General features: G+C 38.7%; 1 protein-coding gene across 7 annotated transcripts in view; it reads right to left on the bottom strand.

Annotated features, from left to right (window-relative positions):
- Nucleotides 1–14,707, bottom strand: part of LOC116045832 (piezo-type mechanosensitive ion channel component 2) — an 81,490-nt gene that overhangs the window by 44,914 nt on the left and 21,869 nt on the right. For 4 of the 7 annotated variants that reach the window (XM_031293728.2, XM_031293727.2, XM_031293725.2 and 1 more), the window contains 8 exons: nucleotides 12,036–12,198; nucleotides 11,344–11,611; nucleotides 10,528–10,741; nucleotides 5,946–6,120; nucleotides 3,181–3,300; nucleotides 2,434–2,469; nucleotides 1,617–1,734; nucleotides 487–668 (listed from right to left, as the gene is read on the bottom strand). In XM_031293728.2, the coding sequence (XP_031149588.1) occupies nucleotides 487–668; nucleotides 1,617–1,734; nucleotides 2,434–2,469; nucleotides 3,181–3,300; nucleotides 5,946–6,120; nucleotides 10,528–10,741; nucleotides 11,344–11,611; nucleotides 12,036–12,198 (1,276 nt within the window). The remainder of the gene's footprint in view (nucleotides 1–486; nucleotides 669–1,616; nucleotides 1,735–2,433; nucleotides 2,470–3,180; nucleotides 3,301–5,945; nucleotides 6,121–10,527; nucleotides 10,742–11,343; nucleotides 11,612–12,035; nucleotides 12,199–14,707) is intronic. The other 3 variants (XM_036004806.1, XM_031293726.2, XM_036004807.1) reach the window with 3 other exon arrangements.

Below are 14,707 nucleotides of genomic sequence, written 5' to 3'. Positions count from 1 at the left end.
AACTCTAAAATAACTGTCTCAGAACTTTGACAGTACTTTTCCTATAATTGAAACAACAATGAATTAGTTCTTTCCATAATTAAGACATTACGGCTAGCTGTTAAATTTGTCTTTATTCCATGTTAGTTTTTTGTGGCAAATGTACAAATGTAAACAGTGTTACTGTACTTACAATAAACGTTTTTGAACATGTTACTTTGTGGTAATACTGTTGTGTTCATGTCATGTCAAATTAAACTATAACTAAAAACCACAATCTGGAAAACAACCATTACATCTTCATTGCAACGGTTTTAAGCAGTAGAATGCGTTTTGGGAGATTTTATGATGAATTACATTTACACTTACACAGCCAACTCTACATCAATTTTAAATTCACAAAATAAAGTGATTTTGGATGTTTTCCTTTCTGACATCCAAATATACCACAAAAATGCAGCAAAAGCCAGCTCCTAGGTTACACCATGTGCGGGCTGCATTACTCACCATCATGGCTATTAGAGCACAGATGTAGCTCTGTTTCATGATGAAGTGAAAGATTTTGACCATCGCACTGACTCCTCTTTTCTTCATCCCATCCTCTCCTCCCTCAGACTTCTCCTCTCCTGCCTCCAATGCCAAATCCTCCAGGGGCAAACACACTTCATACGCACACTCTTCCTTCTTCTCTGGTAGGACACATAAAACACAACTCACTGTTAGTGAGAATAGTTACGGTTACTCTGTGGACTTATGGAGTTAAGTGAGGCACTGCGGTGATTTAGTGTTGAGCTTCTATATAGTGAGGCAACACATTTATAGAAGCTCAACACTAAAAGTAAGACACATTTAGAAAAGAATAGTCAAAATCTGTGCAGCAGAGGTCAAGCTATCCCGACTTTTACACCAGATTATGGGAAAAGGATTAATTTTCATGGACAACGAATGTATGTACAAAATGTTTGGCAGACAGACATTGTCATCCCGTGAACCATGGCATGGCTAGAAAAGTGTGTAGTCTCCAAGACCAAAACAAACTTTACAAAGCTCTTAAGGTAACAGAAGACATCAAACAGCTGCATTCACAGGCTGTTGAGTGACTAGTAAATTGACTGTGACATTTAAAATCAGTGAAGTGCCCCTTTAAGACAATTTTGTGAATTCAGTGGCGACAAAGTGCAAACTAAAAGTACAAAGATAGTAAATGTTTTACCATCAAAACAGAGGAATGATCTGTGTCTATGGCCAACAAATTCAATGACTTTTGACAGTTATTTTTAAATACACCGTGAATGTCAGAATAGAACAAAAAGATAATTGAGCCAGATTATAAATCTTCAAAATATTTGTTGTTTGTTTTTCTATACTGTGTATCTTATTCTATAAAGCTTTATGTCACCCTTCCATAAACTAGGAAAAACTGCTAAAAGTTTCTGAACATGAATATAACACAAACACTTGAACACAAAAGCAACATAAAACTGCTGTCACCATCTGTAACCTAGGATACAGAGAAAGCGGTGGTTTTATAGTAATTATTTCTACAGTAGTTCCACTCCATTGTCATGTCTTTCAGTTTTATCTTTTAAAGGAAATTTAGAGAAAAGACGCAGACAGTCGAGGGTAACCAAGCTCACCTGTACCGTCACTAGGCTGGTCCATTTTATACTGAGGGGTGGAGTACAAGTCCAGGCAGACTGGTCCATTCTCAGTTGCGACAAAGTCAAAGGACGTCCCGTTTGAGGTGGGTACAGCCTGTAGATCATCATCACAAATTGCAAATACATTTCTGTTACTAAGGAACAGGTTTGTTAAAGGATCACACTACTGTACTGCATCCTGCACCACAAAGACAAACAGGAGTAACTGCTTTTGTGTGATGAAAAAATTCACCGACTGGATATTGTGCTTTTTGTTCATTTCAGTTTGTTTGTTTGTTAGCAGTTTAGTTACCATACTTGGCTTTGTAGGGCAGTACAGGGATTATTTCTACTTTTCACACTGCACATTCTTTAATGTGACCTGGCACAACCTGCCTTAAATACTGTAACCAAGAGCTAACAAGCATTTTATAAAACATAAGTCCACAGGGAGTTACTTTGATACCCTTTCTGTGCTTTTTGAAATATGGGAAATACAAGCAAACAAGCATAGAAATCACTTTTTTTTATCTTTCTTAAATCTTCAATGTTTCAGAGGCACTTGAGCGCATTGGCTTTATGATTACAGCTTTACAACTTAACAGGTGTAGAGTATATACAGTACCTCTGGGCTGGCAGACACAGTGGGAAAAGGAGTTAAACATGTACGTTTAAACAAAGGTTAATGATGACCCTGTTCTATGAGGGTGCAGTGTGAAAAGCACTTTGCAGTGATTCCTTTTCTTGCAGCAAGACTGAGGGATTAAGGGGGTAAAGATGCACAGATTTAAGACACATCCAAAGCAGCCCCCACCTCAGTTGTACTGAAGCCATCCTGGGTGGAGAGGAGCTAGGAGGAGATAAGAGCATACAAGGCAATGTGTGTTATCGATGAGCTGCTGAAGTCAAAGGCCTCCTTGTTCTTTATAGTCTCTGATAAGCAGGAATAAAGTCGAGCAGCACTACTCTGTAAATCGAGCCCATCACTCATCTGTGTCTGCACACCCTAAAAGCTTTTAAACCTCAGGAGGTGGCCGGTGGAGACAGACTACGGACCTTGATATGGGAACAAGGTCAGAATGTGTGTGTATGTATGTATCTGTGTGTGTGTGTGTGTGTGTGTGTGTGTGTGTGTGTGTGTGTGCATTTCCATCTGAAATCTTTCCAGGGATGAGTCTATTACAAAGGTGAAAGCTCAGGGAAAATAAGATGTTAGCTTGTAAAAACTACAGCTTGAAACTACAGGTTTCATCTTTATTTTTAATATTATTACACTAAAATATTACATTTTTCTATTCCACCTTATTATTGTTTAAAAGCTAAACTGAATCAAACTGTTTCAGGTCAACAAAATGTGTTATTTGGGGTTTTAGCAGCCAAGCTTGTTGAAAGAAGTAAAACACTTTTAAGGCTGCTGTCCTAAAATAAACAATTTCTAAAGCATGTGTTCATATTTTTTACAATGGGATTCCGTACAATGGTATCCTAACCAAAGGATGACTTCATGACCTGTCCAATAATCAATACATTGTTAGTCATGTGTGTATTAACCCTGACGTACGTTTTTCTCATCTGTGCCCTGGCGTGATTCCCACCACAGCTGCCTCTTCCTGTTGGCGGAGTTATTTGTTGTGTTTCCATCCAGATCTTCCTCCTCACACATATCACCGTCCTTGTCGTCCTGAAAAAACATAGATAGACTTTGAGCTCAATCCACTTTTGTGCAACAGAAATTATACTCTCAAGAATCACAGTTTTAATCAGCTTCTATTGGACACGGTTTTACAGTGTAGGAGTGCCGTATCTAAGGAGGACTTGGTTGACCTTTTGAAAGATCAATGATGTAGTTTTACTGTAAATTATCAGCATTTCTCATCATTGATTTTCTGTATTTTTTTTCACAACAAACAATATGACATTGGCAGTGTCCACAAAAAATTCAGAAAAAATGTGCACTGGAACACATTGGAAAGCAAATTCCACTTGTTCTCAGTGCAGTTCTGTTTCAGGAATTTCGAGCGTCTCATTACTTTAATTACTTTTAATAACATTTAACATTTTATTTAAATATTCCGTTTTTACTGCATTGGCGAACTACTGCTGAATAAAATGAGACGATGAACTACAAATCAGACATTGAATTAAATTAGAAATTGTTACAGTAAATCCAGATTTTTCTTGTTGTTTTGGTGAAGATGAGATCGATTATAATCTGGCATCTCCACTATCGAACAAACCTGACAGCTGCTGATTTACGTTGTAATCCTGTTTTATTATTAGTGTCGTCTAAAGTGTAAGAGTAGGTAAAAACACCCACACATACATACACACCTCTGTAGAGGGATCAATAATGCATACAGCCCCGCAGGTTTACAGGGAAGTATTGACCCCTCTATAAAAACACTAATCTATAACTCCATTACAGGACAGAGGAGCTAAACCTCGAGCTAGGAGGAGAAAGAAGACGGGATGAATTCAGGAGTGAGGGTCTTCATGACATTTCCCGCATTACATGACATTTCATTGAGAATTGCAGTAATTCCACTTCAATAGTGTGAGTTGAGTTTGCATCAAATAACGGTGAAGTCTTCAATAATAATTATATATTGGGCCAATCAGTTATAAGATACATTTTAAAGGGTCAGTCATTATTCCTATTTAGACTGGCCATTTAAAGAGCAATCCCCAATACACTTTCAATGTAAGAGATGGAGGACAAAATCCAGAAGATGCTGACTTGATTTGATTTACTCAAACTAATTTCAAATCAACTTTGGAGTGTATTTTTGCTAAAACGAGGACTGTGGTTTTTTTTTTTCGTCCAGCTTTTCCATTGGAAGCATGTTAGAAAGGGATATATTAATGGTCAGTATGAACAGGTGTAATGATTACAGCAAGCAAAATCAGTTTCAACATATACAGGCACCTGAATATTGTTTTAAAACAGACTTGAAAAAATGTGAACCAATTCTTCGATGTTTCAGTCCTCAGACCTTCACCAGAATTAATTTTTCCAAAAAGATTTGTTGATAAACTGACTAAAAGTGATCAACAGTGTTTGTTGTATTGTAACATTTTTTAAGTAACTGTTTTTATTTGGTTTTGTTTTTTGTTTTTTTACAACTATAAATATGATGTCAAATTTTAGATACAGAGTACATACTTTACACCAGTGAGTTTAATTTGTAAACTTTTGTACAATAACTACAAAAATAAATCAACGCTTCATAAGTCATCAAATTTGGACCAGTGGCGTCTGAGTTGTTATGTAACCATTACATTTACCCCTATAGAGCATTGGAACACTGGAAAATTATGCCAAGATGCATCCTCCTTTTATGCTTTGTAAAAATTAGACCATCAGTGTCTCAGATAACACCTGAGCTACGGCGGACAGATTCAGCCAGGGATCAATCGTCCTGGAATCTTCCATCAATACAGTTTCTCTGATCACAAGGCCACCTGTCTGCCCATTTAATTCAATCTGGTTCTATTTTAGTTTACTGTCTGGAATTTACTGAGAAGCTGTGGTGTGCTGAATTCAACTAAACATCTTAAGACACCCACTGACTGCCTGCACCCACCCAGTTTTATATTAACTGCAAATCCAGCTTTCTCTAAGCAGCAGCTCATTCAAGTTTTAAAGCACAAATAATAGTTAAATCAGACACTGTTTGTGGAAAAAGGCAGGTTATTTTATCTCAAGGTGAAAATCTTCGCTCATTTCACTTTCACTTCATGGTTGTAATTGAAGAAACATCCACCCTCAGATGTTCTAACTCTGTCATGATTTACTGTAGCTGTGATTTTTGTGATTCAGAGTTTTTCCCAGCATAATGCATAATGGCCAGAAAGTAGGTATGAACTTGCATAAGTGTATTCAGCTGAGTTGAAGAGAGCGATAGTGAAAAATGAATGACAAAATACAGTATGTACGATGTCTTGAGGCTGCATTGCATACGTTTCTATTGAGGTTCTGCCTCTTTCACCTGTATATTTATTTCTCTCTGATTGATAAACATCACTGTAAAATCTAGACAAAAGCCCTTCCTTACTCTATTGTTTTAAAGGAACAGAAAAATTATGTTTTTGATCGCTGAAACAAGAAAAGGGCATCATAAAGAAATACTGTACAGTACCTACATTTTCTAGTTTTGTTTTTGTAAAATATCAAGGTATACAAATCAATCACATGATTGCTTTTCAGTCAAAATCACCTAATATAATGAATCTGTATGGCCAGATTATTGACATTTCTTACAGTAAATGTCACAAAGCTGTGAACTAAAAAGGCCTACTCTCATGTGCTTTCATTGTTGTCCTCACCATCAGCTGGTCGATGGGTTCCTGCAGCCAGAGGCGAATGAGCGTGGCCAGGGTGTAGTAGAGAATCAGCAGCATGATGGGATTGACAAAGTGGTACCACTTACGCTCAGGGTGCACAATGAGCTTCCATGTGTAGGAGCAATTGCTCTGAACAATGGGGGACATGCCAAATATCCTACAGCAAAAGACAGAGAGACAGGTATATGAAGACAGGAACTTTTGCCAGGATTTTAAGTTATAAAATCAGGAACTTTGAGAATAAATTAGCAAGAGACAACATTGTGTAGTGATATAGTATACATAGACAAACAAAAGCTTGAAATGTTATCATAGAGGTCACCATTTACAGTCATTCTGATGTAAGGGTGTGATTTCTGAGCAAGATCACACAACTTTATTTCCAGAAAATATGTCTCTGTTAAAGAGCTGCAACGATTTAGTCGATTAATCGGTTAGTCTCAATAAACAGAAAATGAATCGACTCATTTTTCATGCAAAAAGGCCAAATATTTTTTTTACTGCTAGTTTGACAAAACAAGACATTTAAAAATGTTACATTGGGTATTTTTCATTGTTTTCTGATGTTTCACAGACCAAATGCTTAATCAATAAAATAATTGGCAGAATATTCAATGATGTAAACAACTGTTAGTTGCAGCTCTACTCTGTCTCCTACAGTTTTACTTAAACTGTTTTAGACTTTATAATTGACATAAATAGAACCTTTGTTGCTTTGATTTGTCGTTGAAGGTGAGTTTATAATTTAACTCTACGATAGATTGGCTTTCTTGGAATGTGTCTTCCAACAGCCATGAGGGGAGGCAAAAATGCATGATGGGTTCTCCATCTTTAAAACTAATTATCGATTCCAGAAACAAAGCCAGGATGGATGAGGTGATGCAAACATTATAAAAGATTGTTGGAACTGCAGAGTCATGCTGTCTGTGCTGGGTGGCCTATATACTAAACATCAGTGGTTTCCAACCTGGGGGTCGGGACCTCTCAAGAGACGTTGCTGGGGGAAAGGGATGTCTGGACTACCTTGCCAAGCCTGGATGGATGGATGGATGGATGGATGGATGGATGGATGGATGGAAGGCATGGCCTTGGCGGAGGTCTGCGCTCACTGAATGCCCTTGGAAGTTTAGTTTAGTGTATTTATTATCTCAATGAGGAGTTGTGATTTCCAGCGTAATTCTTAGAAGATTGATGAGTTTGATGTTCTTAATGTAGCCTGGGTAAACCCTGTCGAAATTCCGGCAAATTTGAGATTTGCTCTGCAAGTCAGTCTGGCGAAGTGCCCATTCAAAACCATTTCCAATGTCCCCGAAATCGAGATACCAGTCACAACCGCTGAGGCGGGCTTTACGCGACAACGATAGCGCAGCGACGGCGAGCAGCGAGCAGCTTTTTGTTTACATTCAACATGGCGGCTACCGAAGAGCAGCGTCACCCGGATCGTTGGTCTGATTGGTTGGACCATCCAATGCGCCCAGAGGCATTTGAGCGGCGTCCGTTGGTGACGCCCCTTTGGAAATGAACTGTCAATGAACCTTTCCCAGACCCACTCTCAGTTACAACTGAGAAGGGTCTGGTGTCAACCAGGCTATTCTTAATAGGTAGTATAGTAACAATGTTAAAGTATGTTACAGTTGACTTGGCTCACTTAAGCTTCCGAAATTAAGTGTAGTCTCTGACTTTTTGTTAGATAGAATTGTTCTAAGGAAAATGTCCGTCCACTCTAACTTTGGAGTCTGCAAAATGCACTGAAGTGAAAAATCTGTTTGTACCACAAAGGATGCCGTATGATTCACTGCTTTTCCTCCGAGCAGAACAAAGATCATCTACTCAACGGGAAGTGCTCTGACGTATTCCAGTGACAACCACACAGATTAAGATGCCCCCTGAGTCTTTTCTGTCTATGCCATGTGGAGGAGTGAACGCCCCCTTCTGACCCCATCACACTTCCTGAAGGTTTCTTGTTGCAGCTGGGGGAAAGCCCGCTGGTCACATGACTGAGGACTTCCATTGTAAGGAGGGGAAGCAGGAAGTGGAGTGGAAGCCAGGCCTTTCAACAGTCTCACTCAACACCGGGCCAACAGCAAGGCCGAGTCACTGTCAACAAGCACAATTAGGGCAGGCACTGAGGTGGCCTATTGTCCAAATGGGGCTGCACATATTTACGTCCTTAAGAGTTTCCCTCAGACCGCCTGAGGGTGTGTAGAGAGGAAACAGGCCGGATCAGAGGAGAGTGTGTTACTTTTATCATTACATTGGGCCTCAGTTTCCACACAGTGACGAACAGAAATACCTCAGATCTGTGGAAAGTCACCATGAATACACAAGGAGATGGCAGATGATGAAAAAGTCGTGGGAAACTTTTTAAATTTAGGACTTCAAATACACAAATGAAGATCTGTTACAGAAAATGACTCACACTCTCATATTTACTGCTGGGAACTAAATGAAGCAAATACACAAGTTAGTATTGAAGTTATGAGTCATGTTAGTGATAATTTAGCTTTTTTTGTAATATTTATGGAACTTGTTTGAAACAATGGTTTCCAACCCTTTGGCCTTATGACTTTTTAAAATGAAGCAATGTCAATCTGTTAACACCAATTTATGGCATCTGTGTGGTGATTGATTGGCACTGAGCAGTGATATTTCCTTTTCTTGTCTCATTTCAAAGATTTTTAGAGGCCTGAGGAGGTGACTTTTCAGTATTTTACTTTACAGTATTTTAGAGGCCCACAAGATCAAAGTATTCAGTATTTTTCTAACTTTAATGATTTTTAGAAGCCCAAAGAACCCAGAATTTCACAATAAACTAACAATTTATTTGTTGAGCCCTCAGATTTATCTTAGGGAGTCTTGACCCCAAGGCTGGAAACACTGATTTAGATGGTACTCCTACTGTTTAGTTACTACAGCATGCACATTTTAAATAGACTATTACTGACTGTGCAGATGGTGTGAGAGTGGTCCATTCATTCTTATGTGTTTTCTAACAAGACACCCATCAATGCAGCACTGTAATCACACCTTATCTGCCATCTAAACCAGGAGAATGATGGTGAGGACACAAGGTTTGTACAAGGCAATTCCATCTATGCATAGCTGTAAATAACCTCGGTCCTGACACAGCAGCACAGCTTTCAATGAGAAATCCTGAGATCAATAAAACCCTACAAAACCAAGGGTACTGAGACAACAACTACAATGAGACAACAGCTACACTGAGATTACAGCTACAGTAAGACTACAGCTACAGTAAGACTACAGCTACAGTGAGGCAACAGCTACATTGAGACAACAGTTAAGAAAATGCCATTAAGAAATACATGTAATAATAATGTGAGATGGGACATGTTTTACATATTTGTACATTACATTTTACATTATTACAATTTCCTCATGAACATACTATTGTATAACATTATTTTTTTTATCAGTGTGTGTATTTTGATGCAGATGCAAACCGAAATGAAGATTAAATATTAACATTGTCAATAGGATGGATTGTTATTAGCTAAACTGATTTAGGCACCATATTGTCTCAGTGAGACTTTCATGGTAAATTAAAAGCAAAGAAAACATACATTTATCAGTATTAATAGGGAATTTATGATTTTAAATTATTCTCTAACTAACTCTGTAATATTATTTCATATCGCTAAATGTTCTTCCCTTCCTGCTGTAGCAGAAAATCACTTTTTTTTGTCAAACAACTCAGGTGGTAGTCTTGATGTGTATTTTTCAGTAATTAGTAAATAAACAGCATTCTTTGCATTCCAGGTTGTCAGTCAAACAATGAGCTTAGTGACTCAAGGTACTTTCTGCAACAGAGTTTGTATTCATTACAACTGTGACTAACGTATGTTGGCAAGATGTGCAACGGCTGTGGCTTTACTCCAACCAAGTTTCACAGCTGCAGCCACAGACAGCTGATTGTCTCTTTTCTCATGCATAATAAAACAACACTGGTTGTAGTGAAGTGCCTAAAAGCTCTGCCTCTGATATTGATGTGCTGTGAGTAGGAGTTTGATATATCTGCTTTCCAGCTGGGTTTGCCTTTTCCTTTGCCTTCTTGTTTGTAACAATAGTAAATATTTATTATCGTTTTAACAAACTTGCCTTGGACACAATAAATACAGTCGAATCAAAGGAGCTCTGGCTGCTAAGCGCTGTCATCACGTCATGTACTTTCACATTAGTAGAAGCCAGACAGCATTAGCAAAGGCTTGTGCTGTTTAACTAGAGAAATACCATTTTAACAATTCATCAAAGAGACAGGAGATCTAATGCTGGTAAGTATAACTTTCTCAAGATTGAACCATCACTCACTGCTGTTTAGGAGACAGTTTGTATTTTCTATTGCATCCTAATAAGCAGAGATATTGCAAATTAAAACAATTTTTGATTTAGACTGATGAAAAATTCAGATGTCTAATGTTTGAACCTTGAACCTGGCACAATATTACAGATTTAAAACATACTTTGTAAATTACAGGATTTTGACAGTTTCAGTGAAAATGATTCTTATTTTTATAAATATATATTAATTCTGCATGTGTCTCACCTGATGTAGTTATCATCTGATGGGATGGACTCCTGGAAGAACTGGAACTGGTAGAGGTAGAGGACAATAAGGTGTCCAGCACTAAAGATGGCCATCAGGACACACATGCAGCTGAAGATTAGTGTGTCGAAGGTCCGGCAGAGAGACCACCAGGTGCACAGGAACAGGAAGATGAAGAAGTAGAAAGCCGAGGTCAACGAGGGCAACATTATACCTGCAAACATAAATAACGTGTGCATACAAAGTCAGTGGACTGTGGTTTACTTATCTGATCAGGATGATATATAATTGTCAGCTTTTTATTTGACCTAAATAAATCACAACACTTTGTTAAATCTGAGAAATGTTAACTGAATTATTTCCAAAACCCTACAGCACTCAGTTTTCTTGAATGTGGCAAATCTCACATCTCACATATGGAGCTAGAGACACAAGTTCAAACAACGGTTAAGAATTATTTGCAAATACAGTTTACAATTAAAATATACTTTGCACTACTGCACCCTTACAATCAAAAGCACAGCTTAAAGCAGTGGTTCCCCAAGGGGTTGCATGTGGCAGTGAAAAAAGTATTTCATGTTATGGGTAAACGGCCTTTGAGAGCTGTGTGGAATAAATCCCAGCCCGCTTTTTTCAGTATTTCGATTATAGCTCCTTTAAAACTCTTTGCTTTTAGTACATTACTACAGAATAAAAAAACAACAGTACAGTAACTGAAAAATGTGCCAAAGTATTTAATTTAATACTCAGATATTCAGATGGTAATGCTATAAGATGAATATGCAGATTCACTGTACAGCATTCAAAGCTGCTCACCTGTCATGCCCAACAAGATGGTGACCACCACCTTCCCCGCAGTGGTGATCAAGTTCCCGATAATCTCCTTCACTTTGGACGCAACCTCCGCCACAAGCCGCAGGATTTTCATCTTGGTGCTTTCTTTTGCTTCCTCCTCCTCTTCTTCTTCCTCCTCTTCGTCCTCATCCAGCTCCTCCTCCTCTTCATCCTCCTCAGCCTCGTAACCCCGTTCAAAGTCCTCCTCTAGCAGGATGTTGTCATCCAGACTCAGCTTCTCCTCTTCTTCCTTTTTGGGTGGGGGGGGGGGATTATGGTAACAAGGTACATTTCAGTATTGAATGATGAATGGTGCAGCTTGGAGGTCAGAGCTCTCCATGGTACTGAAAACAGTTCCCTATAGGTAGCACTTGCATAACAAGCCTTGTATATATTCCAGTTTAGCATATCTAGACATACATGTGGTCTGTTTGGCTGCTTGAGACATGATTATCGACCCGTGGCAGATGTTATCTTCTGGAACCACATGTTGGCTGAGATCTAACATAGTCACTTCTTCCTTGGCTGCTGTATCTAACCAACTATGTGTCACTCTTTTCCTACAGTCTCAATAAAATAGGGGCGTAAAAACAAGTGAGCCATTCACTGCGATTTATATAGAACACATAGGGCACCAGACAAAGAAAGTAGCAGGTGATACAAATTACACCTACTTGTTCCTCTGCTTCGAAGTCGGTGTTGTACTGGGCCATGTCCTCAGGCGGCCTCTTCTGGACCAGACTGCGACACAGCAGCCAGATGGCCAAGCCAGCTACGAACATACCAATGTCAGGGATGAACACTCTGATGCCGTTCCCTGCATCTGCACCGATCACACTGGAGACAAACAGAAAACAGAGGATATCACACTGACAGACAACAGACGCTCTTTTCCTGAAAGTAAGAATGAATCCCAATATCTCCCCAAAATAGTGATTTGGAGCAAAATTGCAGGCTAGGATCGCAACCAAATGATGGAAAATGGGACAGAGTAAAACAAACCTCATGGGCTGTTCATGGACAAACACTTCTAATATGATACAGTTTTTCTAAGAAATCCTGGGACTTGTGGTTGCTTGTCAAGTTCACTTGGATCAGGATCCCAAATAGCTGGGTTTAAAATCTTGCTTGGAATATTTGAACCCTTGTCATCTCCCTCTGTCTCTCCCAATCTTTCATGTCTCTCTGTTCAACAATCTTAAAAAACGCTTGCAGAAGTTGTCATGTCACTAAGCATTACTTTTCCTACAATCTGTGTTCATGCAGACTGGAACTGCACTCAAACTAATGAGAATGGTTATTATTGCAGCAATTATATCTTTCAGAAAACACTACCTGTTCACATGAATGCATGGGAATCTGGATTTTTTCCATTACTCAACTGTTCTTTTAATATGTGTTGTGTTGAATTCTTCAGCTTTTATATGGAGTACCACCCACTTTAATGAAATCAGGCTTGCCGGTTTAAAAAGTATTGCCGTTAACAAGTGAGTGAAATTCCATTCAAACAAAAGGGCCATGAGAGTTTTTACTGAAGTGTGAAAAACATGTTTACTCCCTTGAAAATTGCATCCTTTGTTCATAACAAGGTGGTGTAAACAATAAACTCTTTTTCCTCATTAAACTGCAAAAAAATAGGGTTTGATCTACTTTAGATTTTCCAGATTGAAAAGATTGTTACTTAAGGTATGATGATGTCTATTGACATCTTACCTGACACTGATCTAAATTCTCCTCCCATCAAAAACTGTGTGCAGATAATTTATTAATAAATTAATAATGTATACACAAATAATATTTACCCCAGTTCTGCTCTACACAGTGTTTTTCATTATTCGACTAAAATATAACATTGTTTGATGTCTTGTGGTTATATCGGCGTGAGCAAACAAAGCTTTTGTAACATTTGTTATTTGATTAGTCTGCTCACCTCTAACTAAATATCAAAAGGGTTGCTCAAACAGGAAGCTAAACAGTGGCGGCCGACTGTTGCCATGACAGCTACAGAAACGTCAGGCTTCAAATGATCCAGTGAGATGTATTTATGCTGCCCGAGGACAAGTTTTATGAGGTGTCATGATTGCATGTACAATTAAAGCAAATAAAAAATGTTCTTGAAATGGATAGCAGGTTTTTTAAACCTTTAAAACTCACTTTTATCATCCAAACCAATTTCTATTTTAGTTTTACAACAATCGCACTTGCATCCTGTGTTTGGCCACCAAAGGGTTTTCTTTACATTTCATGCTGAGCTTCAAGTGTAATTAAAGTGTTTACAATAAACAAAACATACTGTTGATTCTGCGCCGCAGGCTGCAGAGAAGAAGTTGACCAAATGTTTGGATCTGGTTATAAAGCACCTGGTCATTTCAAACAGAACCAATTTCATTCTGGCCTTGAATGATTTATAAAGCTTATAAAAGTTAACAAGTTGAAAACACAGAGCTAATCAACACGACGGAAAACGCATACTCGGATACATAGTTGGGCCTTTGGCTGCTGTTGGCCAGTTTAATCTAATCAAGGACGTCTGTTTCCATGTGCTTTATTGTTGTGAAGCTTCGTGCATCCTCATTTGAATGAAAGATGGAAACGGTCAGAGCCAGACAAGGTTGAGCCAGCAACTTTACTGACTCCTATTTTCCCCCGCTTATCATGTGAGAATATTACAATAAAATCAACAGTGCTAAGACCTGTCCTCGCTGCCTCAGGCTGCAGGGGTAATTACTCATGAGGCATTGGAGATAACCTAAAAATACAGAGACAACAAAATATGTTCTCAACCATGTAACTATTTGGTGTTTATAAAGGATTTGAAAGGGTCATGCTTGACAAAACTAAAGGATCTGTCTGGGTGAAAAGACTCATGAGATTCCTATAGACATAGGGGAAAGCATGCAGCTATGCCGCTGTAAATACTGTGTATACTGTATATGATCCTCAACCCAAACAGGTAAATGCAGGCGGGATAAAATGTTTATGGCTCTTTGCTCTGTGCTCCGCCACTTACAGTATACTATTCACCAAGGGCTGTTGAGTACTGGAAAAAGGATGTGGCTGAGTTTGGACATTCCCGTACTTAGAAAACCACATCTAACACGATCATGGGGGTGTGAGGAGACAGACACAACGGCAAAAGCTATGAAAAATAGGCCTGTCAACTGATTGTCCGACCTAACTGGGTTTAGCGTTCATCAAGAATCCACACAGGGAGAGGTTAGGAGCATTTATAAACCTTGTCAGATGACGGGCCAGTGCAGCTAAATGCAAAAAGTGGTGTTTAATGTTATTGTGGGGTTGCTATATTTAGGACACTGTGCACAGACAATGCAACCTTCTACAGTGG

Source organism: Sander lucioperca, chromosome 9 (genome assembly GCF_008315115.2).
Source record: "Sander lucioperca isolate FBNREF2018 chromosome 9, SLUC_FBN_1.2, whole genome shotgun sequence".
Classification (NCBI taxonomy): domain Eukaryota; kingdom Metazoa; phylum Chordata; class Actinopteri; order Perciformes; family Percidae; genus Sander; species Sander lucioperca.
This window is presented reverse-complemented; position numbering and strand designations above follow the sequence as displayed.